The sequence below is a fragment of the Mastomys coucha genome, unplaced genomic scaffold (assembly GCF_008632895.1).
Source record: "Mastomys coucha isolate ucsf_1 unplaced genomic scaffold, UCSF_Mcou_1 pScaffold14, whole genome shotgun sequence".
Classification (NCBI taxonomy): domain Eukaryota; kingdom Metazoa; phylum Chordata; class Mammalia; order Rodentia; family Muridae; genus Mastomys; species Mastomys coucha.
The window spans coordinates 92,673,593-92,682,006 of record NW_022196896.1 but is presented as its reverse complement, the minus strand read 5'-3'; the positions used below and the strand labels follow the sequence as shown (position 1 = coordinate 92,682,006).

General features: G+C 41.6%; 1 protein-coding gene across 14 annotated transcripts in view; it reads right to left on the bottom strand.

Moving 5' to 3' along the window:
* Unc80 (unc-80 homolog, NALCN channel complex subunit) overlaps positions 1-7,764 on the bottom strand; it is a 191,719-nt gene extending 183,955 nt beyond the window's left edge. For 8 of the 14 annotated variants that reach the window (XM_031367786.1, XM_031367792.1, XM_031367787.1 and 5 more), the window contains exons 1-4: positions 7,166-7,477; positions 6,194-6,242; positions 3,519-3,675; positions 2,086-2,387 (exon numbers count right to left, since the gene is read on the bottom strand). In XM_031367786.1, the coding sequence (XP_031223646.1) occupies positions 2,086-2,387; positions 3,519-3,675; positions 6,194-6,242; positions 7,166-7,257 (600 nt within the window). In that variant the 5' untranslated portion in view covers positions 7,258-7,477. Of the gene's footprint in view, positions 1-2,085; positions 2,388-3,518; positions 3,676-6,193; positions 6,243-7,165 lie in introns of all 14 variants that reach the window. The other 6 variants (XM_031367798.1, XM_031367795.1, XM_031367789.1 and 3 more) reach the window with 3 other exon arrangements.
* Between the last annotated feature and the right edge of the window lie 650 nt (positions 7,765-8,414).

Here is an 8,414-nt window from a genome sequence, read left to right as displayed (position 1 = left end):
GGGTTTCTCTGTGTAGCCCTGGCTGTCCTAGTACTCACTCTTTAGACCATGCTGGCCCGAACTCAGAAATCTGCCTGCCTCTGCCTCCCAAGCACTGGGATTAAAGGTGTGTGCCACCACCGTCTGGCTCAAATTTGTTCTTATGTACAACTTATACTTGATAAAACATAGACTGAAAAATGAATTACTGAATATCATATAGCAGGCTTTGCCAGGCACTGAATTTATAATGTAGCATCATTTGTTTTCAAGACTTGAACTCTCAGACATGTCTTCCAAATAACACTACAGTCATTGTGGACACACCTGTTTCTCCAATTCAGATGTTATTTATTGGCACTTGGACATTTCTATGGGCTGTTTTTAGGGAACTATTTCCCTTGTCCTCTTCATCCTTAAGGACCACATATCCATACACAATGGCTGTGGGGGTTTTGTTTTGTTGTTGTTGTTGTTTTTGTTTGTTTATTTGTTTGTTTTGTTTTGGATCAGCTCCTGGTAACATCTTGGGTATTCTCAGTGAGATAGAAAAAAAAAAAACTTATTGAGAGCCATGCACTCATCTGGACACTAGAAATCTAGTAGTATCCTAGGGAAAGAGAATCTCAATAGAGATTCTCAATGTTGTTCTCTTCATTGGGAATCTGTATTCAAGTGAGAGCAGTAACAACTAACGATGTTCTCAAACAAGTATAATTATTCCTGGAGGTGACCATTGCTAAGGAAAAGCACAAGGTGAAATACTAGAAATCTCTTTATGTGCTGATATCTGGAAGTGATAAGATTACAGTTGACGAAAAATACATGGGCATATGAGAATATAAAGGTAGAGCCCTGTGATCAAGGAAAAAAGAGAAATAGTTCAGAGACCTGAACATAAGAATGAATGTATGGCATCTGAGGATGTGCCTGCAGCGATCCTGAAGGTTAGTAAACAGAAGAAAAGGAGGCTGAAGAGGTGAGATGGGGCAGGACTGACAGGTGTACGAGCAAGATGGATAATCTAGTTAAGGCATGCTTTCCCTTCAGTGACTCGTATAAATGACTTTTAGTAGTAGAAAGTTAAAGCTTTTAAAACAATTTGATTAGCTAGCTTAAAAAAAAGCAGTGTATTTAACAATAAACTTTTTTTTAAATAAGAAAACTGAAGTTGATACTCATTCATTACTTCATAGTAATTGTCAATGGTCCCATCCACCTCTGTATATTCATTACTGAATAGCGTATCTATTCATTAGGGTTATAATGATGAAGAACAGCTAAGCATATGAATAGCTTCTTATCTTGGTGCTGAAATGGAATTCAATATGTATGTCTTTGAATATATTTAACAGTGTTGGAGTTATCTATGATTTTATGCAAATTAGATATGAGAAAAGTGATACAACCAGGCTCATACATCTAGAAAGTTACCATACTTGTTTCAATATACAACCCCGTGTTTTCTATTTTATGCATTTAAAATATTTTAAAATAAAGTTTCAATTGCTTTATATCACAGTCACAGATCTTAGCACATGAAAATCGAAGCTTCTGCTCTGGATCCTGTATTAGAATACAGGTAGTTGCAAAAGTCTATGGAAAGAGAGAAGCTGGCGACTATATCTACATGGAGAAGGACCAAGAAGAAGCTTCACAGAAATGATGGCATCGAAGTTGAATTTGAAAGGACCATGAGAGGAAGAGAGGAGGGAAAGGCATGCAGAACAAACAGTGAGAGCACTTTCATGGAATGGCTCCTGTCACTCCAAGAGCTTCATCCTGACGTGGCCAGGAGAAACTAACAGCTGATAAGCCAAGAAAAGAATTTAAGCCATAAATTGTAGTGAATGTAAACTAAAAAGTTTAATTTGGTAAGCACTGTCTTCCAGTATATGCAAACTCACTGAAGATTTCTGAGTAGATAAAGGATATGGGGAGGCTAGTGTTGCTTATGTAACATTCAGAGGTTAAGGTAGAAGTAAAAGTTCCCATGCCATTGCAATATCATTCAAAGACGTAGGAAAACAAATATGGAATTATCCTTGGTGCTCACTCTCAGTCATCTCTATCGCATCCTATGCATAATGTTAGCCTCCTACTTACCTTTATCCTGTGCACTAGAGGAGCGAACAGAAACACAAAGAGCTCCACGGTGGCCATGGAGTTCTGGAAGATCTTCCTTCTGTTGTTCTCTTCCTCATCATGGGAGCTGCTTCGGCAAGGCTGCCCGGGAGAACCCTGGTTTTCAATCTGGTGGATGAAAGCGCTGCTGCTGCCACCCCAGCTGGAGCCTCGGTCTGTAACCCCAAACTGATCATTGTTGCAGTCCTGTGGGGCCTCTAGAAGCATCCAGTGCAGGGTATGGAGGAGTTTTGTCTCAGCAACACCCAGCTTATCCTGGTGGCCTGCATGGGACAACCACATAGCCAGGTAAAGGTAAAGTATGTCCCCAGAATAGTGGCTATGACTCTTTGGTCTGGAAGAATGTTTCATCTACTCTCTCTAGCATTCTTCCAATCTTCAAGCAGCAACCGGTATTTATAAGGCTTGTTGCCATTTGGGTAAGATCTCTGCAGAACAGCATGCTACCATATTTCATCAGTTAGATTCCCAAATGTTTTCCCCAAAACGACCTGTCTTCTCATGGTGAAAAGCAAAGACAGTGAAGATAAAAAGTATTCTATTTTAGATCTGACCTGGAAAGGTCCCTGTAACATCAAAAGTAGACACACAAACATATAGAGAGAATGAGATGAAAGGTGAGACCTCTAACATAGGAGAGATGGCTAGCACATATCACTAGATGAGAAAATCAATTTGGAAGATAATCATTTGCACGCTCACTCTCTCTCACACAGAGAGAGACAGAGACAGGGAAACAGAGAAAGAGACAGAGGAAGTGAAAGAGGAAGAAAAGGAGAAAGGAAGAGAAAAGAAAGAGAGAGAGAAAAAGAAAGAAAAAGAGAAAGAAAAAGAGCAATGAAGTCAAGGAAATGCCTTATGACCATGGTTTTCAACTTCTGGGTCACAACCCACTTGGCAAATCTCTTATCTCCAGAAATATTTACATTACAACTCATAACAGCAGCAAAATTACAGTTACAAAGTAATAACAACAATAATTTTAATGGTTGGAGTCACTACAACACGAGGAACTGTTTTTAAGGGGTCCTAGCATTAAGAAGGTTGAAAACCACTGCCTTAGGAGTCTATGTCAAGTCATGAACACTGTTGCATTAAAATTAATTGGAAATAAATAGTAAATCATAGACTAGGTCAGAATATTTAGCCAATCTGATGTTCCTGGTGTTATTTTAATGTCTACGTAAAGAGTAGAATCACATCTACAAAATTAAAAACAAAGAAGCCTGTTGCCTTTTGTAAATGGCAATGATGATGCTATTGATACCAAGGAAATTCTATGATTCTATGTGATAATGCATGCACAGTGCCTGGATGGTAGTAACTATGTAGCATGTGTTCTTGTACACATTGCCTATAAAGGACAACATTGTTCAACAATGTAAAGTGCCCACCTAGTTTGTTCCTGTTTGACAGCAGGGTCGCAGTGCAGTGGAGAACGTGAGGGAGGGCAGCCTGCACTAGCTCCCATCGGGAAATGCTCTGGATGGCTTCAGAGAGGGCCGGGGACAGGCCATGCAGCTTGTTTTCCACCAACACTCGTTCAAAGGACTGCAGATTTCAATTTTTAAAAAGCATACAAAATAAAGAATTGGAGAGTATTAAAAATTAATGCTAAAACACCACATATCCTAAAAGATAATCATAGGCCTTAATTTTTAGGAAGCACTCCTACTATTGCCAGGCATACACTGACTTGCAGTGAGTCAGCCATAAGTCATAGTCAGTTGTCAATTTCTAGGCTTTGGACCCAACATATATGGTCTGCATTCTAAAATGATCTCTGTTTTTATATCTGTTAAAATATACTTCTTCACATAGCAACTCATCTGTTGTCAAGATATTATATTTATTTATAATATAATATAATTTTTATTTTATATACTACATTATATATACATGAGTATACATATATAAAATTATAATATTTATAATATAATATTATACTTATAATATATTTTATCAAAATGTTGCTAGCGTATTCAAAGCAGCTGCCATAGCTCTAGACCAAATCAAAACGTGTTTCATGAAAGTATCTTGAGAAAAGGAATTTATGTCAGTGTGCTCAACAGGTGTTAACTGTGAAAGGAGACTAGTTCAGGAAATCTGATTGGGGGCCACAGACACATTTCATCTTCAAAGCAATGATGCATTAAAGGAATTCCTTGACTAAACCAGGAAGGGAGAGGAGGGAAACCACATCAAATGAGCCATCTTTGCCCTTTGTTTCAATAAATTGTCTATCCACGCCAAATATATTCAGAGTAAAGAAAAATACAAGAAACAAGCTTGACCTATACAAGTTTTGCTTTCGGTACTGACCAGCTATTAGAACAAAGTCAGTACATATTTAACTTAGAAGGAGTTATTCATGCGCAATGCTCTAACTGGTCAGTATTATGCTTGTGCGATTGTCTTGTAGAGGGTTGTAACATAAATCCTGCATATCCTACTGTATTCTTGTAACTACTAAGATATTTGGCAAACTCGACTTGTTACAGGGATTATCTAAGAGAAAAATTTCTTTTCTTACTTAAAAAAAAATAAACACAATGAAGCAACAAAGAACCCTAACTTTTATAAATGAAAGCCACACAGATATGTCAAAGGGGATGAATTGCCTAATCTCATAATCTCAAGGAACTGAGTAGTTAATGTCATTTCTTTTTACATGCTGCTAATGTAACCTTTAATAAGTTATGAAATTCCAGAGTTCTGTTCTTTATTGATATCAATTTTCCCATTTCCTATTTATCTACTTATTCATGTATGAAACTACTTGGTATTTTGTGAGCATTTAAAAAACATTAGATACATCTTTACCAAGAACAGAGAAAAATCTTGGCTATTTTAAGCTGGGATAAGTGTCAGCATGATTTAAGGACAGGCTTGAAGTGTTAAGTTATTGTAATGACTCCAATACAAGAAATTCCACTGACAATACTGACAAGAAAAACATTTTTGAAAATATCCTTGTGACAGCTCAATAAAGCCAATGCCTCCATGTCCCTGTGTATGCGTGCATGTGTGCTTAACTCTCTAGTTGACTTGCACCACAGTTTGTGGATCTTATTCTTCAGAAGTCCATACTAGAGGATCATCCATACAGCTACCTACAAATACGTTTGGCAGCATAGAAATGGACAGCTTTACACTTTCCCATTATACTAAACAGGATCTAAATTCATCTGTGGGCCTGTTAAAATCCATTTCACTCTTGTGTCATGATTTCATGTTTTATTAAACTGAGAACAGTTTGCAAAATAGATTTTATAAGGCTATGGAATTCCTTCCCAACCTTAGGACAAGTTCACCTCATTCTGATTTGATATTGATAGCATTATTTTCATGATGATTTTGGATCACTCACTTTCAGACCTGTGGAATGCATGCAAGACATGAGTACGGAATTGCTTATTAAACTATTTAAGTACCCTGTAGTCAATCATTGCATGAATAACCAGCATGTAATAGTCTCTGTTTTGTTGAATAATTATTTAATTTTTAATCTTCCCTAAAAGGTCCTCCTGGGCCTAATTCTTCTCTCTCTACCGTCTCTTCTACTGCCCTGTCAATCACTCCCTTTACACTGGCTTATTCACACTTGATTCACACTTATTCACACTTGATTCACATTTTGCGGTTCCCTTGGCTGTCCTCTCAAGATGGGATGTTTTCCTGCACACCTTGTGTCTTTGCCCAAGCATCACATTAGCAATTAAGCCTTATCCACTCACTGCCTATAAAATAAACCCCTTAGCACAGCTTTTCTGATGTACTTTGTTACTTTTCTCCACAGTGCTTCTCACTATCTATCTTCTTAAGTATTTTCGGTATATACTGACTGGTCTGTGGTCTTTCTGCCTTGTGCTAGCATATCAACTCTGTGCTTTGTATATTTCTTTGCCCTACCCCAACAGTATGGAACTGTGTCTGGTACATGTAAATGCTCATTGATATTTGTCAGTTGAATTAACTTGTGGAGTTACTATGATTCAGTCTTTCCTCAGGGTAAATTATCACACAGAGAGAATATGGAAATAATCATTAAATGGTGAGAATCACATACCACACAAGAGGCTTCATATTGCTTCCCCAGTTTAGGCCTCAAAAATGCACTGAAAAATCAGTAAAGGTTTTTGTTATAAACATGAGCAAAACTATTTTCAAGGCATCTCTATGACATATTTTTCAATGACTAGGGTATGGCGCTACGAAACTCAGACTTCATGCTTCCATATAGCTTGTTGATGTGCAGGTGTCGGATAGCTGACAACATTTCCTTTTACACATTAATTACATACACAAAAAAGACTTGGCTCTTTATAATTTCCATGCCACTCTTATTTTGAAGACTTTTTCTTAACTAGATTCTAAATCGCCCGTGGTCAGAAGTGGTGCATTTCCCGTGCATGCAGTTATCTTTAAAACTGAAAAATGAGCTCGGATATGGGTCATAATTCCCAGCATCTCATTTTTATATGTACTCAATTTCTAAAATAATGAGAAAACCCTTTACTGTTTATTGGCCGGGGTGTCAGGCCTGGCCAGGTGAAAGAAATCTATCAAAAATCATTTTTGCTCAGGGGCTTTAACCATGAAGACGAGGCTGGCTGAATCCAAGCAAACATGGTTAACAAGTGGGCACAGCAGACATGCCAAACACGCTAGAAAACAACAGGTCACCAGGCAGGGATTACAGCAGGAGATGGAAAGGGGAATTGGAGGCGCAAGCGGAACCAGTCCCAATTACCTTCCTAGCTCCCCGCCCCCTCTGCCCAGGCTCACTGCCCTTCCACCTCTACCCCCTCAATAATGTTAGATATTTATTAGAAAACTGCCAATCTGCTTGTTGTCAAACTTCAGTGAGATCTATCTATATTTTTCATGCGTGCTTTTAAGTGGGTGCAGAGGGTTGTCTTTCCACCCCCAGAGACGTTGCTAGCTGCAGGCTGCGGCACGGCCTCAGTGGCAGGGTTGGTTGCGGTGGCGACGACCCGGCGACCTCCCCGAGCGCCACCCCTCGCCCGGCGCCCCTCACCTGGTTTGCCGCCACAGGAAGGTCTGGATGGGCAGAGGGATGCCGCGGCCGCCGTCCTGCTCCTGGCCCTCGGAGCTCTTCCTCTTCACCATGATGGTGGCTCCCGGGAGTCCTACCGCAGAACCCAGCGCGGGTTCCTCGCCGGCCGCCGCCGCCGCCGCCTCCTCGTCGCGCTGCTCCCCCCAGCTCTCATCCCCTCCTTCCCCGAGGCAGAGGCGGCTCTCCTCGCCGCCGGCCTCCGGCTCTCGCCCCTTCCCCCAGCCCTCCCCGCGCGCGGAACATGGCTGATGGAGGAGGGGAGGGCCGGAGGAGCGGCGCGGCGCGGAGGGGGGCGCTCGGAGCAGCCGGCCGGCCCGCCGCCCCCGCGCCCTGCTTTCAGCACCTCCCACTGTGGACAGCGGCCCGCGCCGGGCCGCCCAGCCGCGGAGCAGAGCTGGGGGCCGGGGCGGCAGCTGCGGGGTGGCCGCGGGAGTCCACGCTCCGCATGGCACGGGCACGCCGGTCCCCCGCGCGGCCTCTTCGGCACCCAGGGTTCTGCTTGCTCCTCTCGGAGTGCACCCCAGCTGTGTCCCCGGTCCTGCTTCCCAACCTCTGCGTCCGAAGGACTGTCGACCTCTGGGGAGGAGGAGCTTTTGGAGAGCTGCAGAGCAGTCAGTAACTCTGGCATCATTCGCACCTCTTGCAAAGAGGTCAGCAGTCCATCCCGGGTTTAGCAGGAAGAAGGCAGGGGGGGAATCGCTAGAAAATGAAATCAGGGCAGGAGGCAGGCTTGGCAAGTGGGAGGAAACTGAGAAGTTTTCCTATGTGAGAATTTGTTTTATACTGATAACTGCGAAGAAGTCTACCAGGCTTGATTTACCAAAGCAGGGTGAGACAAGCGACCTAGCTGTGGGTTTCAGCTAGTTGCAAATTAAGAGACAATGTTTGAATCACGTGAAACATGGTTTCTTATAGGTCGTTTAATACACTTTGGTGATCTTGTTCACGCTGGTGATAGCTGCCATTTTCCTTCCGTGTATCAAACGTCCACATAATTTATAGCTGTGTTCCTTTAACAAGTATTATCTAACATTGAGGCAAGTGGGGGTAAGGTGAGGTTGCATGACGCAGCCTGACTACAAAACCAATGCTGTAGATTTATCTATCTGCAAACAATCAAAACAAAAGAAAACAAACAACATAAAACAACAAAAAATATAGTCAAAGAGTTATTTGGACAGACATGAGTGTACAAGTTAAAATGACAAGG